Here is an 18,797-nt window from a genome sequence, read left to right as displayed (position 1 = left end):
TCACCTCAACTCCACAAACACTTCCAAAACTGTCCAGGACTCTAAGCATGTTCTTAATTTCCACTGACTCCAAGCTAAGCACCTGTTTAAGTGTGTTTATTGAACTGGGGCTGAGTTAAGCATTTATTTGAACAAGTAATTGCTTTCCTGAACTGGAGTTTCTGGATGCACACAATATATGTCCTCATCCTCATTCCTTGAAATAGGATTAAGATCTATAGTCATTTCTCTGGGATTATGAATGAAGTTGAGTTTGGGTTTTCATTTTTAGAATTAAAATTTTTGCACCAGGATTATGTACTTCCCACTGTTGACATAGGGGTGGCACAATAAAATGGTAAAGAAAACAACATGAATATCATTACAGCAGGAGAAACAAAAGAGCAAGAACCAAACTAGGCTTCCAAAATTTCTTGCAGCAAGTCCACCAATCAGTTGCAGTCAGTAATGGAAACAGGACCAGGAAAATTACACATTGTATGCATCAGGCGGTATGCAGATTTTTGCATGTCAAGGATCCATGTGAATCCAAATTTGCCAAAGTAGTGGACAATTCAAATCAGATACACATTGTGATGTGCAAGATGCTGTATCTTTTAAATAGTTTTGTAAGCGAATCATGTTTATCTGTGTTGTGCATTTGTTCATTTGTCAATCCTCCAGTAACTTTTTAACTTACTAGTTAACTAATCTCAGATTTCAAAATTTCACAGAGCCACAAGAATGCCAAAGACAAATAATGAATCTCTACCAGATCACAAAATCAGAGACTGTACAGAGGAAAAAAGAGTCCCAGGCGAGAGGTCCCAGAAAGGAGAAGACAAGAGACAGCCCAATTCTTGCTGGCTCTGAAGTGGGTGGCCAGCTGCTTGTGGCACAGCTGTAGTGGACTTTGGGGCAGGTTTATGGCAGATTCAGTGTTCGCTCTATCTATCTATCTATCTACCTATCTATCTATCTATCTATCTATCTATCTATCTATCACGATCAGGGGAGCACATCAGAAGCACAGAAGTTGGGGTAAAAAGCACTAGTACTCTAAGAACAATGTAAACAGTTTATGTGCAGGTGAGTGGGAGAATGAAGTACTGAAACAAGGCATCTAAGCACAGAGGGATATGTGGATTTCTGCTGTGTGCGACCATTGGGGGTAGGTTAAAGACAACATGGGGAAGTTGAGAGCAAGGACAGCAAAGGACAATCACAAAGGGCATGAAACAGTGACTTTTGGCTTTATTAACCCACACTGCTCATGGAACTGCTTGTAAAAAGAAAGAACAAATAGATAATGAAGGTAAAGTTGATTCATTTACAACCCAAGTGAAAAGAAGTATTTGCTTCAGAAAGTATACATTCAATTCAAAATCACTTACCTGTAGGTTCCAGAGATTTAAATACAGTCTCTGAATTATTATTTAAATAGCCAACAAAAATATCCTACAAAAATAAGTGTTTCAAAACTCACATCAGCAATAGAGGCTTCATTTCGCATTAGTTTATAAACCATATAAAAGGTACTAATAGTTTTAGTGATACATATATTCCTGACTATGTGAATGTGAAGTTATCATAAAGAGGAAAGTATGTAAATGGTAAGAATGTGGGGTGGGAAGCTTTTGTTACCTGTTTTTTGTACCATTTAGCAGATTTTATGTCTTGAAATCATAATCCCGTATGCTACAGATAACAACACTAACAATCAAAGAAATTGTGAAGGTGAAGGCATTATATGAATGCGCATGATCAGATTAGTGCTGAGGAGAAGTGCATAAAAGTTCCACAAAATCATAAACAATGGTATCTTTTCCATGGCTAATGATACTTAGCTGTAATCGAGCTAATGACTCTTAAATTAATGCAAAATGAAGAAATCTACTCAAGAATCAGGTCACCTTGCTCTTAATTGTCTTTATTTCTGTAGAGATGTAGAATATCCTTCATCATTTCCTTCTGAACTGAAGTATATCTCTAGGGATTTCTTTTTGTGTACATACACGCATACTCCATATATGTTAAATAAACGACCCACTATCTTAAAATACGTTACAGTTCTTAAAACCAAATCACCCCAGAATAACAGGGAGGAATAATATATTTTGAGAATTTAAAATAAAAAAAAAAAAAAAACCAAACACAACTGATTGCTATTTCTTTTAAGCCACCAGTCTTACACTTCACTGTCTCAGATTCTCTGTGTTAAGTGAGAGTAAAAAACAGTGGGGAATAAAACAGGAGATTCAGGACTACACGGGAACACCTCGCAAGCACAGGAAAGCACAACTCAGATTTAAGACTTAATTTGAGTAACGGAGTAATTTATACCATTTTTCTACTTACAGCAGACATGATGAGCTCTCCACCTAGATTCTGAATTTCTGCTTTAACTTGACTGCAGATTTTGAGCTGATGGGAGTACAGCTTGATCTGTTCTAGGTAAGCCAACAAATCCTGTTTGCATGATTGGTCTGGACACTGAAGATTAAGAAAAGAACAGTTAATAATGCATTTCAGCAATTGCAGATTCAAAATTTTTTCTCAGACATCAGGTTAATACTTCACTGAGGAGTATTCAAATTTTATGCGAGTGTAGCCTTGCTTTTCACTACAGCTATATCAGGTTGCACAGTTCATTCCTCTTGTGAAGCTTTTTAACAAAATAATTGGAGGAGCTCAGAATAATCCTAAACTTCCTCATATTCACTTTTTATTTAACACTGCTGTGCTTGCCTTAGCAGTATTTCTAAACAAATTCTTTAATGTATGGAATAATTACTTTCCTTTCTATTCCTAAGAGGTTATGATTTCTTTTTAAGCAGATACCTACATTAACAGTGATACTTATGTGGGCAAATACAAGCATAAATGCAGAGCATTCTTAACGTTTATATGAAATTATTCTTTATCTTATAATATGATCTATGTTTTTTTGTGTTCCATTCAGAGTTTATTCAACTTGATCAGCAGATCTTCTGTATCAGTGGGAACAGGAAAATAAGAATGTCTTACAGAAAACTCACCGATTTCAATACTTTTAACAACACAGGGTTTTTTATAAAAAAATAGCATCCTTCTGCCCTCACTTCTGTGAACTCCCAAAATACTTGGAGTACTTGGAGGTGAAATGCCGCTCTGTGAGTACCAGGCTAGACACCTAAGGCCTGGTATGCATTTGTTCTAAAGCTGCTTTTCATTGCTCTGGCAGAATAAAGGGATCTTGAGGTGAACGGTGAGTCCCTATTGTGCTACCACAGCTGTAAAAAGTCAGCATGATAAGTAAGAAATAGATCCCTACAGTTTTTCAGACGTGTTTTTAGCCTGTGTGCTGTACTTACATTATAATACGGTCACTTTAAAGAAAAGATACATTCCCACCAACTGCAGTCGCAGCAGTCATCTCTGATTTTGTATAGTTATTTAAACTTTTGGTCTTATGGAATTGTGGTCAACAGATTTAAATCCAAAACCTGCCAGAAGTCAGAAAAAGCACAGATTCTACTTAACCCATGAAATGCTTTGCCTAAACAACTAGCTTTGCTGAAGAAACTTTATACTTGTTTAAAATGGGGGTGTGACAATTCTACTCTTCATGACTATGCAGTATGTTTGGTTAAGCAAACAAGTTCATGTTTTAGACTTAGGAAACAATAACAATGAGTAAGGAAGATTAACATGAACAATTTTAAATTAATTTATATGAATTAAATGTCAGTCTTTACCTTGTGTTCTGCTAGATCCATTACTAAAATGTTTTCTGTACTTTGACATAGTTTAGAAGAAAGATAGAGGAGTTTCTGGACATGTTCTCTTTCTTATGTGTGACGTTTTCAAAGTGTTAGCGTATTATGGAAAACTATCCTAAAATATGTCTTTGTTTCTTGCTTACTCAACACTGCTTTAAGAACCACACAAATCAGTACTGGTATCCCACTGACTGTTTAGAAAACTGGAATACTCATTGTTTATTTAATTTTAATTAATAAAAAATTGTCCTTCCAGTCAAATACAACTAATTCCTTTAAACATCAGAACTAATTATACCAAGACAGGGTATATTTCCTGGAACAAGACGCTTGCTCCTCCATTTTTGCTTTTCTTAAATACACTGTGATTTACATTTTTCCACCACTGGAAAAATTCAAGAGATGGGCAGATAGGGTGTCAATGTAGTGTCTCATCCACTTTAAATCGTGACAATGTCAATTACAGAACTTCAGAGGCAAGAATAATTTAACCTTATTATATAGTACTCTTTTACATATTGGCAGGCCAATCACATTTACTATCTTCCTTATATACCCTTTGAGAAGAAATGTGTAACATTTTAGGAATGCTAAAGATGATATGCATCAAAGACCGGGAAATTGCCACTCAAGAACAAGACCTTGAAGTTAAAACAGTTCTATGAAAACACTGGTTCAGTGCTCAGTAGCATTCAAAAAAAGCAAATGCTAGGCATTATTAGGAAAAGACTTCTGAAATGTGATCATGCAACTGTAGGACTCTCTGGTATACCCACAACTTTACTACCCAGTGTAGATAGATATGGTGCATCTCTCCCCTCCCTTGCCTACTACGAGGCACATAAGACAACAGGAAAAGGACAACAAAGATTTTTATGAAGACAGGTATTCTTTCCTCCAATAAAAACCCAAGAGGTCATTAAAAGTTACTAGCATGAGTTCAAACCAAAAGGAGATGGTTCTTAACACTGTGTTGTTAAGTTGCAGAAATCTTTGTTGCAGCATGGTTATACTAAAAGCTTACATGGGTTAAAAAAGTTACTGGACAAATCAATGAAAAACATCAAGGACTATTTAATGTATCAATGTATCAAAAATATGTTTGGTTAAGTAAATTCTTGAATGGCTGCTGGAGGTTGGGAGACCATATTGTCAAGTATCATGAAACACATGCCATTATCTCACCGAGTTCTGTATATATTCACTACTGTCAGCAACAGGATATTGGCCTAAATGAACCTATGGTCCAACCAAGTGTGCTCATTTTTATGTACTTTACCCATAAAATTTTCCAAGATGATAGGATCAAGGCAGGGACCAACACAATGCAAAGAAGAGGCATCTACAGGGGCAGACATAACACTCTACACTACTTTAAGCAGGATAAAGTACTACAAAAAAATTAAAGCCTCATGCCTTATAGCATATCCCAATCAACCATGGACAGATGTTAGAAAGAAATGTACTCTGTAGAGGATATTCCATAAGGAATCCTCTACATATGGCTCAGAAGAATCTGGTGCAAGCAACACTTGCTCACTAGTGAAACCAAGCACTAGGCTGCAACAGAAGGACAATTAATAACTTCTGAGTTTAATCATCCCACAGGCAATTGATGGTTACCAGTTTAATGTCTCACATTCTTAACTAGAGATCCTGGCAAAGTATGAGAGGTTCTTTCCCATACATATTGAAGGTAGAGAGGTGTTAAGAGCCTTCCATTAAGAACAGGATCAGAACTGACTTGCATCCAAATGATGCAGTGGTGTTTTACCCAACAGAAGTAATTATCCAGAAGCCTCCAGGTCATCTGATAAATTATGCAGTGATTAAAGACACAGTGAAACCAACATTCACAATCCCAGTGAAAAAGCCACTGGCACAGCAGTGGCACAAAAGACCAAGACAAACAATTCTGGAGGAAATTCTGACTGTAAACAATACTGTTCTTGCTTTACGTTGATTTCATCCCTTTGCTAACAAAGTCGGTAGCATTTCTCTAGAATCTGAATCTGTCTTCATGGTGAGTAATACTGTGTATAATCACACACAGATCCACTACTATAAATACAAATGTATAATAATTTATTGCAACTAGTTATTAACTGTAAGCTTGTAGGTAAGATGATCCTGTAATTGGAAGATATTTTCGGCACATCTGCTTGCATCATATTCACCAGCTAATCATTTTAAAGGATGCCTTTTTAGTTTTACTTTCAGGGAAACTTTTTTGAAGTACATGAAATCAGCTTCTAAGTCAGGAGACTACCTGATTCTATAGCAAGACATGTTTCATACTGATCCCTAAACTTCCAGAATTTGAAAGTAGTTAACTTTTTATTGCCTTGTATTTATTGATCCTAACCGAGAAACCACTGTACATGGAGGAGTTAGTGACCCACGCAGCAGTTAACCTGAGTAGGGCCAGGCCTGGGCTGTGCTGTGGTGCACAAATCCCTCGTCCGCAGCATACACCTAGCTAATGTATGGCAGCAGAGGAGCCTGCGGGCAGCTCCCACTTGGTAGTGGTGATTGGGACACTGGCATATCCTTGCCTTTATCTAGGACTGCAGAAAGGAGTTCTCATGTCAACATCCCGTTTGACAGTGGAAATGATTAATAGAGTTGTTTTGTTCTGAGAGAATGCCATAATAGCTCGAATGACCAAAATGGGGGAATCTCTTCTACAGAGAGGGTCTGCCCAGCACGCTGTGGATGGCTCCAAGGCCCATTTGGTGCTGCACCACCTGGGGTTCCCACCACTGAAAGGGATGTAAGATTATCTACGCTATTCTTTCCTTACAGTGTTAGCTCTGACAAACAGCATTTTAAATGACATCTCAGAGAGTCTGGGTGCCTGTCTTACTTGGATCATAGCGGACCAGCATCTCCTGGTGCAAAACAACTGGAATAGTGAGGAGGCTTTTAATAAAGATCTTAATCTACAGCACACAGCATTAAAACCAGGATGTACTAACTGCCTTAATTATCTTACGGCTTTCAGGTCACAAATTTAACAATGAATTTGAAACAATCTTATTTTAAACTAAATTTATTATCAATGTACTTGTGATTAATTTGCCTAGTTTTATGTTGATGTGGTACTGTAATTATTTTCACAGTTGTTAACTCTGAGTCATCTTAAAAGTGCTGTATGGACTCAAATACAACTGAATTCTGCTAATTATACCATACTGTGTCCCTTTCCTTCAAACGCAGGAAGAGGGGTTTATAAAAATCTGAAATGAAGAACAGTGTATCAGAGAAGTGCTGCTGTGGCTGACAAGTTATAAATACTGCTAATACAGTTTCAAGGTGGTTTGTTTTGGTTTTTTTTTTTTCCCCTCCTAAAAGAAAAACTGTATGAATGATGTAAGTCCACAGTTCTCAATTATGATTCTCTAAAATTACATGGAGTGTGAACCAAAATCATTCATTTGAAAATGTTTTATGAACAGGAAAAGGTCAAAAAGATATGACAGTGATTCTTCATCACGCAGTGATTGCGTCTTTTGGGTTCTTGCTCAGGTCTGAAGCTAGATGGAGGAAATAGAGCGAGGTTTTGGCTTTTCTTTCTTGCATGTAGCTTTGAATACTGAAAATGCTATCATACATTACTGTGGTCCTGTTAACTGCAAAGGCAGAGCAATATTGTTGAATCATGGGACAACTGTGAAGTGATGTGGCAAATACAGGATCGCCTAAGCTCAATAGCAAGTGGTGAAACAGTGTTAAGAAAAGTATGCACGGGAAGAATGCAAGGACTTGTATCTTGTAACAGTAACTTGAAAATTGGTACAATGTAGAGCTATCTATTTTCACTTTTGAAGCAAATCATACAAATCCATTTTTACATGGAATAAAAATTCCACATAATTTAGATGTTACTCAAAGGCAACAGGTGACATATTCCACTAAAAAGTATTAATGCTGCTGAGAAAGGGACTCATAAAACCCCATCAGAATTCATGTTCCAGTCTGGGCACCAAATTCTTGCAGCGTTCCTACAGTTTGGACCAAATTCAGTGAACAGCTATTTGGTAGCCCAGAGGAATGTAAACTTTATTTTATTTTAGGACCCCAAGAGAGCCAGGCATAGGAAATTTGGCAAAATAACAGCTGAGAAAAGGAATTACTGGTCTTTACAAACACCTTGCAGATTAAAAAAATAACACAATGAGAAAAGAGCTTTGTAAGTTAAAAGATGACATGGCATGGGCAAAAAAGGTTACAGATGTTAAAAGATTTCTAGCCATCTGAGGAAAGAGATCATATTAAGCATCACATTAAGCCTCTTTGTAATAGGAGGAGTAAAGGCAAGATTCTCTTTTTTACTAAGTTTGACACATGGCTAGCAATGACCGTAGTTGCGTTCACCACGGAGGTACTGGAAGAGCTGCTTTGGTTCATCTTTTTTAAAAAAAAACAAAAACAACTGTATATGCGTATTTGCTTCTTGTGCTTGTAATAGGAAATTACATCTAAAATACACCTCTAACTAACTAGTGTATTTCAGATGCATACTAGATGGCACAGGGAATAAATACCAGGCGTCAGGTGGCTCAAGGGTATCAACTGTATGCAAGCTCTGAGCTAGGACAAATGGAAATAATTTGAGTGAATTCAGTAAAAGGGTTACAATAACTTGAATGACATCACATTTCCCAGCAGCTACGAGGGTACACATGAATTATTAGCACTAATGATTCATGGCTACTTTTTCCTCACACTGATTTGTTCATGTTTCTAGTCTGGAGTCACCGTAATAATACAGAAAAAGGAAAATTTTAGGAAATAAATATTTCATTGAGACTGGACTCCCTATTCTAAAACAAGCAAGATATTATGATGCTTACTCATCTTTGGCTTTGATACCACATTGTTTTCTGCAATAGATCAGTGACAGTTTTGAATTTTAATTTGTAATTGAAAAAATCTTGAAAGGAGCCACGCTGCAATGCTCTTGATAAGAGAGATGTGCTGGAAGAATATTTGTCAAGATCAGAAATGGGGACTCAAGACATTTTACCTAGTTTTGCCACAAATCAGATCACAACTGTATAGATCAAACCCAGAAATTCTTTGTCTTGTTACCTGGAATTCAGAGAGAAATATGACAGAAAACACTAATAGATTGTTGCTGCTTCACAGATATTAGAAAAGCAAGTGTTGTGTATGAAAATCAAAAGTGAGGGGAAGAGAGAGAGAATGTGAGCGTGTGGAAGACAGTGACTATACCATGCTACCCTGGACCTAAAAGGCAGTCACAAAGACTAGGAATGTACACGCTTTAGATTTGATACTTGCACACTGACACTTCACTACACTCTTCTATTGGCACTGTCTGCCCCTAAAACAACCAACCCTACTTAGTAAAGAGGGCTGCTGCATGTGACAAGTTGCTTTTGGTGTATTCATTTACTAAGCTACTATGCAGTCGTCTTAGCCCAGAAAATGAGCATGCTTATTGATCTATGTAGATCCTGGTTTGGGTATTTTGGTGGAGTTTTTTGAGCGACTGGATGTTTTAAAGATCCGACGGAAAGAAAGTGGACCTTATAGCTCTAACACTTTGCATCTGATGATGATACATATTTCTTTTAAATGCTAAAAAAAAATCACCTCGAGACTACAGCTATGCAGAGGCCAAAACTCAAGACTATCCAGAAGGGTAAGTTACATGGAAAACCATTTGACATCAATACTTGAAAGAAACGGCCAGTGTTGGGGGGCAGAGACAGAAGAAAGATTACCTAGGTACAGCAAAAGCACAGGTTCTGTAACTATCTATGTATAGAGATTAGGGTAGAAAACAAATAATTGCAAAGACAGAGGAAGAAAGTCAGTAATCTTGCTAAGCACAGTGCTGAGACCTAGCACCTGTCCAAAACAGTAAGCCCGCTCAGCAGAACTCTATGCCAATGCAACAACCCTGTGTTCCCACACCTAAGCTGACTCACCTGAAACAACTCAAGTTGTTTCTGTGTAATTTACCCAGGGAAGTCAAGAATGGACTATACTATACATCTAAAATGTTGCACTCGTAGCTTAAAGGAGCTCACAAATATACACGCATGTTCAAATACATATGTAGATAAAAGTATGTACATATGGATCTGTGATACATGTACACATACATTTATGTGTGTTTTTAAGTGTATATGAACAGACACATTGATACGTATGAAGAAGAGAATCGACACAGACAATTAAGATAGGATCTACCTATCCATTGCTTCAGAAATTGAGAAGAAAAGGAAAATCTGAGGTAGATCTAAAATGTCACAAGCACTTTTGTAAGTGACCTTCTTAGGTGCTAGAGGTTCTGTGGATGGATTAATCTGTGACAAAGTTTAATGCACTGCTGCATAAATAACCTACCTGATTGGCAATCAGCCGTGCTAGGACATCCATCCTTGATCCTGACTCTGAAATCATTTTCGCTGCATTAATTACATCAGATGTGTTCTTCAGTGGTCCTCTACCCCTTCAAATGAAACAAAGAACCTTACTACATTATTCAAAAACTGAGAATAAATCACATCCATGCAAATTAGGCACAGAAGAACTCAATTGAATAAAACAACTAATTTATACAGAAGCAACATTAATTAAATCCCCGCCCCCCCCCAAGGGTTTTGTTTTTCATGTCCCACAGATTTGTATTGTTTGGCATCAACTGGATGCAGAAGTACGAGAAAGATGTCACAGTTTTTTCATACTGGAAGCACAACCCACGCCAAATCCTGAGAATACAGATTTTAAGAGACGACTTTTGCCATTCGCTATTTCTGTGGTTATATGAAGTTTATATTCCTTTCCTTTCCAGGAATTTTCTAGTAAATATGTTCAAAGAAAGTTCAGCACAGTGATGTATTCTGAGACTCATTATAGATATCTGGTCAGAGCAATAGTACGGGGTTTTTTTAACTTAATTGGTGCACACAAGCTTGAATGGAACTATATGAACAAGGCTGCAATTAAAACTAACAAATGCCACTCAAAGTACAGATATGCCATATCTGAAAGTAGTTTCCAAATAATTTCATAAATTATTCAAAGAAGAATTTTCAATTTAGAAAAACTGTAAAGTTCTTGTGAACAGTTTGTCAAGAAGCCAACCTCTTCTTTTGTACAACCTCCCCACAACCCTAAAAACTTTAATTACTTGAGAATGTTCTAGAAACTAAGAAGTAAAATGTAAATACTTAAGGTAGGTAATATTGACAACCATTATCTTCACATTCTCTTGTGCTTCAGCTTCTTCAGTGTTGAAATACTTCAGCTAAACTAAAGTCAACGCTTAATTGTAATTCACACATGTATACAGTGAGCAACCCCACTAAACTCAACTTTGCATTTCAATGTCTTTGACAGGAATACTTTTAGTTTTATTATGTAAACATTTAATTCCTGAAGGCCTCATATAAATTTACAAGTTCTGTAGTGGACAAAGGAAGTGGACAACATGAAAAAAAAAAGGCTATACTTCTTTGTTCAAATGAGGAGACCCATTTCTTCGAAGACAATACGGTTTCACGTATAAAGGCAAACCATTCCAGTAAAAAACTCGTTTAGCCTAAAAATCTTATCGTACATAACTATACAAAAATTTCATTCAGTAAAAAAGACCCTGATGACAAGACAATATGGCAGATAATGTTTAATCTCTTCTTTTCTTGATTAATTGGAGTGCTTAGCAAAGAACTATGTGTTAATCCTTGGGGAAAAAGCATACTTTACAAATACTTTACAAAATCATACTTTACAAATTTCCTTGTTCTTAACTTCTGAAGCCCACATTTGGAACAACTCAGAATCGGGTATTTTACATGTTATTTTTCTACAGAAAGGTATCTTCTTATGGAAAACCTATTTAGCGAATTGACCAGTTTATAGAAGAATAATAGTGTATGTGGGGAATGAATTTGCAAATGCAATCCTGTGTGCCCAGGATTAAGTACTCACTCAAACTTCACAATACCCTTCATTTTCCTTTCCCGATGTTTTTTCCTTCTGACTCTTAGTTTCACAACTGAATTCGTACAACTGCATACTGAACCTTCCCACCATCTCAGTCCACTGATTAGTTTTTCATTGTTATTTGCACTGTGGCAAGTTCCAAAGGCCATAGGTATGTCAGTTGTCCGTAGGAAGTACTTTAGATGCTCTACAAGTTGTAAGCAGTCCAGTACCCTCCTGGAAAGTTACAACCCAGTCTACCAGTCAAACAGCACAAAAGGTGAACACAACCCAGAATTAAAGCAGCAGGGAAAGGAGAGATGGCATAACAGTGCAAGTAATTTCTGTTTAGGTAATCCCTGTGAGTATCAGCCAGCAGCTTTTTTGACATCTGAAGATACGCTGGCCATGCATTTTGAAGGTGAAGTTGTTCAATTAAATTAGCAATTTTCTTGTACCTGTGCAAGTCCCTCAGAGGATCTGGCTAACGAGAATGAAGCAATTCTACCCAAGAAAGGTATTTCAAACAAATGAAAAGTATTTCTTTCCACCACAAATACGGCCACCGTGAGAGCCATTAGAAGAACACTCAGCAATGAGGACTGACAAGAATTCTGCTCCACTTGCCACCTAATTGCACCAATGGTTCAAGTTCTTCTCCACTACATTCTCTAAGAAATGTGGGGCAGGATGCTTATGAGCTATAAACCACAGCTAAGTCTTGAAATAAATGCTTAGAAATAGTGTTTAACAACGCCTCAGGCTTATATTAAAAAGTGCTGAAAATCCAGCATGTTAAGTTACACATACAAAGACGGCTCCTTTTCTACACAACCAAGGAGAATTATCTGTGCTCCATTTTTCACCTCCACATAAAATCCAGACCCTTTTACATAAAGTGCAGGTTTAATTGCCTTGGGGTACGGCATAATGAGCCATTAGTCCCAATTTATGATGTTTGGCAATTCTACCCACTAAATACTTTTAAAACAGTACTTGGGAGAGTACACCAAATCTGCTGAATCACCAGCCAAATGGAAGATACAGACAGGAAAAAACCTAGGATGAAATTTCTATGGGGACAACTGCAAACTCTTAATTTGGACATAAATAATCAACTACATGGAAAGAGAGCAATATAAACTCTATAGCAGGTTTTTAAGAAGATACAGGGGTTATTACAGTGGGTCAGTCTGAACAAGAGTCCATGAGGTACCGCTGTTATGAAAACAGCAGATGCCACACCAAGGTACACAAATAGGTAGATATCCAAAATGAAGTTCTCCTTTTGCTTTCTCAGTTTCGGTAAGACTGCAGCTGCAGTTCTGTGGGGGTCTCCATGAAGACGGTTTTGACACAATTGGAGACCGTCAAATAGGATGATTAGACATGTCATAAATATGACCAATAAAGAAAGACTGAAAGGTTTAAACCCTTCTTTGATATAGAAATTTGAAAGTTAGGAGTGGGGCAAAGGAGGAAGCATGAGCAAGAGAGGCTGTAGGATACACATGGTAACAGTCTTCAAATGGGCTTCATGGCTGTAGTGGATAGGGGAGGTAGTATTGAGCTTACATTCTGGAAAAGAAGTTTCAGATGAGGCGCTGAGATCATGGGGAACTGGAACAGAGCAGCCAGGAGGCTGTGGCATCTCCGCTACTGGACAAGACTAGACAGACGTCTGTTATGAATGATGGGATGATTTAAGTACCCTTCTGAGGTCTCTTCCAGTCCAACGATTTTATTTTAAATTTAACAAAGAAGTTTCATGTTGTTTGTTGAATGACTACCAGTTTCAACGTGTGTTGCCTTCTAATGTTATCGGTGCAGCTGTGCATTTTGTGAATTCCCAGTTTTCCTGATTTAGCACCGGATCAGCAGATTCACAATGCCACTAGCTCAGATTAACTCCCTGAATCCAGATGTTAGAGACACAAAAAGTCTATTAAATCATCTAGGTTGTTTTCCCCAGCCATTAGACGACAGCTTCCTACCAGTTTTATATTTACTTGCATTTTGTCTGGCAAGTTTGAACTATGAAAAAAACACTTTGCTTGGGAGGCTGTTTCCCTGAGCTATCCATCTCACTGTCTGGAGGGGTTTTTTTTCAGGTATTTCACTTAGTTCTCTCTCCATATCATTGTACCAACATTCCTTTCCTCCTACAGATGTAGTCCATGATCTGTCTCCACCAGGTGCTGAAGCATCCTTGCCTAATCTGTGAGACTATTGTGGTACTTGGTCCAGTCGTTAAAAATAACCAAATTACTATAGATAATACAGATCTGCATGCAGAAGCTTAAGAAGATTAGCTTAGCTCATGCACCTACAGCAGATGCTTAAAGACATATTAAAAAAATCCTTCCCACCATGTACCATCTGCTGGTCAACAGAATCACAAAATTTCTCCATGGAGTTTTCCACCTTTTTCACTCTTCTATGAGATAAATTCTAATTTCTTTGCTATGGTGTCCATGTAAACATTTTTTTTTTACTCAGCCTTATCTTACTATTTTTGCCCTGCTTCCAGTCTCTGTAACTTTTAAAGCCAAACTTCATCTCACACACTCCGTTACTGCATTTACTGAAATTCTTTCCCAGTGATTTCATTGCATTCACAGCCTACAGTAGATTCTGAATGCCTGATTTGGATTCATTGCATGGAAGATCTAATACATCTATTTTCCTCACACTTCACTATTTCCAAGCATAAAACCTTACTAGCTAAGTAAGCTGGTAACACATTCAAGGCTATGAAAACAAAGATGAGACACAAAGTACTATATTTATGAGCAATTATATGCCCCCAAGGCAGTGATGGATTGTTACTAGATCTCTTAAATCACCTGCTCTATCCAATGAGGAAACTGGGAATAGACCATAAATAATTTGAGAGACATCCAGCTAAGTCTAAGTAGAAGGAATGTAGTTGGATTGTGTACAACAAAATCAGTTTAGAGTACCTCCACGAAGTTGTAGGAGAAAAAAAGCTTCACATAAACGTTTCTTGAAAGGTACAATCCTAAGAAGAAAAAAGCTGGACCGTGTTAATTGGTATGACACCGAGGATTTTGGAAGATTGTGAAAGGGAAACCTAACCCTCTCAATCTAATCCTTCTTGCTCCAAGCCATGATAAACAACCAGTGTATCATCTGCAGAGTAACTCCATCTCTGTCTGCCTAAGCTTAACTAGAATGATTAGCAGGCATCTATCTTCTGTTTTCCTCCACACTGGAATTTCACTCTGAAAAGTAATCATCAAAATTAGTCTCTTAATTCTTACATTAATGGAAACTTGTACTCTTACCTCAAATCTAAAAGGCCTTTGCCATCACATTTTCCCAGAATACACAGTTTTTTGTCTCTGAGCAAAGCTGAGCGGCTTATCCCTACTCACTGTACTCACCTCAGCAAATGTTTTGTACTTTCCCTGCATCAGAAACAACAATAGGGAGCTCTACTGACCAGTCAGTCTCAAAAAATAAACTCCTACCTAACATACATCTAACACCATAAACTACCATCAAACATAAGCCTTTCATAGCACTGCAAGCATTTCAAGGCGTGAACTTAAGCTTAGCAACTCCTGTCATCTCCAAACCACAACCTGAGTGGTCTTTTTCACATTAAAGTCTCGAGCTTCAGGCACTGACCACTACATCATCAGTCCTAATTTCTAGCTCAGCAAATCCTGACAGCTCCCACTGTCATTACAGGATTTCTGGGGACGCCGCAGAAGAGGCACTAACTCCAAACCAGTATAGACCCAGCTACCTCTTTGGTCCTCGCTGTTCCAATCAAAGCTCAGCAATGCATCCAGTCTGGCAATCCCGGCCAACCCCAGACCAGTGTCCGTGTGAGCAGCCCCAACCTGTATCATCAGTTCGGGTTCAGCCTTGGCCTGGATAAGGCTGACTGTTGGCAAGGGCTCATTGTTGATGGGAATCAGCTGGAACTTTTCTTGACTTTGTGAAGAAGGTCAGAGCACTCATCCAGGTGGCTATCATGTTACTTCAGGTGCATGTCTACTCTTGGGGAAAGTGCATTAGTTACATTGCTATCGGTTTGTTTAGTTTTATAAGGCGCATCCATTACCTTATCCAGAGACAGAAAGATACTCCTAAACAAATTAATTACATTTTATATACACTACAGTATTTAGTTAATTCAGTTGTCACTACTTTCCATGGTTCCACTTGTGCCTCCTACAGTTCTTCCCCAAATACACAGTGTGTCTCTCCCTTCTTTCTACCTTCCCACTGATGTTCTGCAAAATGCTTCTAATACTGGCACAGTTAAGAAATTTGGATTCCCATCACACATTCTGATCTCTATTCCATGAGCTGTTTCTTAAGTTTTCTTTTTCTTTTTTTAACCTAGTGATTGTGTGAAGTCCTGGGAGCAGGGATAAGGAAGCAGGATTCAAACCTCACTCATTACAAATGCTCTATTAACTTACTGAGTGAATCATTTTTTTCTGTAGATCGTTTTGTCTGCCCCTCCCAGCTCAATGCGCACAGTTTTAGATGCAATTTGTGAAGTGCTTGGTGTTCAAGGATGGAAAACTACACTCTTTAGAATCAAGGCTATAAACAAAAAAACCCTTTTATTACACCTGACTGCATGTCTCTATCAGTTATACCTAGACAAACAGGAGGCAGCAGAGTTCTTCAGGTAATTCAGTTAGGGAGAATGTAGTTGTATATTGTACAGGTGGATCCAAGAGCTGACCTTTGCCATTTCATTACAGCTGTGGACACAGGAGCAAGGAAGATTCTACTTTAACTCACTCTCTATCCCCATCTGAGTTTACAGGTTTGGAAATTAGAAGAAAAGAATTCTTAATGCTAGCAAAACTGCTAGTGTAACTGACTCAAGGCCAAACCCACACTCAACATTTACAGATGCAATGGCTGAAGCAGTTCCACTCATTAATAAAACTGATGTAATATAAATAAAAGTGTAGCCAGATGAGAAAAGGACAGTGGGAAGGAACTCTAAAAGGCATGAAATAAATGTCCGTAAACTCTCTGTATTAAATAGTATTTTGTAGGTATAAATACCTTTTGTGAGTAAAGGAATTTAAGACTTGCAAAAATACCTGGATTATATGGATCCAGGAACGGGTCGGTGAAGTTCCAGGCAATGTGAACACAGCATATATATTACTACCTATTCTATAATTCTGGAAATGAAAATGAGTTTAAGACAGAAGTTTCTCTTCCCTCTTCTTTTTTGCCCTCCTGCACTGGCAATATATCAGCTCTGCATCTCCCTCAAAGAGGAATAAGGGAGAGGAGGTCCAAAAGCATAGTCTTTTTTACAGCAAGAGTGGGGTGATACATATGAAACAAATACACTTTGTAAATGAGTATTACATGGGCTGATCTGGCTATGACTGGTTTTTATTGGATTGGTTCCTTTGAGTGTGCAGAAGTCAGCCACAGACCCTGTTGGAGTTCTGAGAGCTGCCCTTCAAAATCTCTTGGTAGAAATGTTGGCTATCGACCTCATTTTGTCTATCAGTTCCAAATGTCTGCTGAAAGCCAGTAAATCCTATCAATTCATAATCAATCAAACAAGTTGGAAGCATGCAGAATACAACAAAGATGAGTAAGAACCAACATGATTTTTCAAGGATAAATATTGTCAGACCAATGTAAAATAAGCTTTTATGGCTTCTGGAAAGATGAAAAGCTGTAAATACCATGTATCTTCAGACAGGCTTCTGAAACTCCCTTCTGTTGTATTTTCATAAACTACCTAAAGAGTATGTGGTCTAGACAAAATAATTGCAAGGGAGATGCAAAACTCTTGGAAGAGCATTCTCCAAGACAGACTGGTTATCAAAGGTCCACTGTCACAATGGAGGCAAAAAACAGAAGAAGGAACCTGGTTTTGCTGGGATCTGCCTTCGTTTCTGCGCTGCTGTCATGGTTTAACCCCAGCCAGCAACTGCCACCTACTTCGTGGCATCTAACCAGGTTTTGAGGATAACAAAAAGAGAGTGAAATATAACCCAAGAAGGACAAGTGATGCACAATGCAATTGCTCACCACCTGCTGACCGCTGCCCAGTTAGTTCCCGAGCAGCGATCCACCCCTCCTGGCCAACTCCCCCCAGTTTATATAAACTGGGCATGACATCACATGTATGGAATACCCCTTTGGCCAGTTTGGGTCAGCTGTCCTGGCTGTGTCCCCTCCCAACTTCTTGTGCCCCTCCAGCCTTCTTGCTGGCTGGGCACGAGAAGCTGAAAAATCCCTGACTTAGTCTAAACACTGCTTAGCAACAACTGAAAACATCAGTGTGTTATCAACATTCTTCTCATACTGAATCCAAGACATAACACTACACCAGCTACTAGGAAGAAAATTAACTCTATCCCAGCCAAAACCAGGACAGCTACTCAGTTCCTTATTTATGACTTGAATGAAGGAAAAAAAGAATGCTTAATGAACTTAAACTTGATAGTGATGTGGAAGGAGAAGGAAATAAGCTGGGAGGCCAGACTTGGAATTAAGAATTATCTTGAGAAAAGTATGGAAGAAAAAGTAGATGCAATTAAAAAAGGATATGTGCACTCAGGTAGGAAAATCAAATGCACAGATACAAGTAGAGAGTCAGTCCCTACACAACAGGACAGTGAGAAGCAATTTGGAGTTTCAGTGGATCACAAATCCATCATGAATCAACAATAGCATGCTGCAGAAGGAAAGGCAGTGGGAAAATGGTAAACACAGAGGAGAAGTAAAACTTCAGCTCTTTTTTACAGTAACGAGGTCTCTGTAGGAGAATTCCTGGAAAGACATAAGACTTAATTTAGAAAAGAGAAGACTGAGTGTCAATGGAATGGATTAGGTTTGGGTTTGCTTCCTAAGCTTCAGCTTATTATGGTGGAATAAGCAGTAAGGCTCTGTGAAAAATCTTGACATGGGAATTCCTCCTCAGCTGCAGTCACTGGGTTACGTGGCACAAGAGGATTATATGGTACTTACACACTCATATGGTTACATGCTCTATCAACAATGACATCTTATCTAACATCATGCATGTCTTGTCTCAAAGGCATCTCTTCTGTCAAAGTGGCCCCC

General features: G+C 38.2%; 1 protein-coding gene and 1 long non-coding RNA gene across 8 annotated transcripts in view; one reads left to right on the top strand and one right to left on the bottom strand.

Moving 5' to 3' along the window:
• The window catches only part of LOC115348102, a 262,022-nt gene extending 254,790 nt beyond the window's left edge, over positions 1 to 7,232 (top strand). For 2 of the 3 annotated variants that reach the window (XR_005933549.1, XR_003925743.1), the window contains 2 exons: positions 2,340 to 2,433; positions 2,942 to 7,232. This is a non-coding gene — a long non-coding RNA (uncharacterized LOC115348102). Of the gene's footprint in view, positions 1 to 713; positions 854 to 2,339; positions 2,434 to 2,941 lie in introns of all 3 variants that reach the window. The other variant, XR_003925742.1, reaches the window with a different exon arrangement.
• CTNNA3 (catenin alpha 3) overlaps positions 1 to 18,797 on the bottom strand; it is a 549,510-nt gene that overhangs the window by 14,876 nt on the left and 515,837 nt on the right. For all 5 annotated transcript variants that reach the window (XM_030030142.2, XM_030030141.1, XM_030030143.2 and 2 more), the window contains 2 exons: positions 10,122 to 10,227; positions 2,338 to 2,472 (listed from right to left, as the gene is read on the bottom strand). In XM_030030142.2, coding sequence (XP_029886002.1) covers positions 2,338 to 2,472; positions 10,122 to 10,227 — 241 coding nt within the window. The remainder of the gene's footprint in view (positions 1 to 2,337; positions 2,473 to 10,121; positions 10,228 to 18,797) is intronic.

The sequence above is a fragment of the Aquila chrysaetos genome, chromosome 11 (assembly GCF_900496995.4).
Source record: "Aquila chrysaetos chrysaetos chromosome 11, bAquChr1.4, whole genome shotgun sequence".
NCBI lineage: Eukaryota > Metazoa > Chordata > Aves > Accipitriformes > Accipitridae > Aquila > Aquila chrysaetos.
This window is presented reverse-complemented; position numbering and strand designations above follow the sequence as displayed.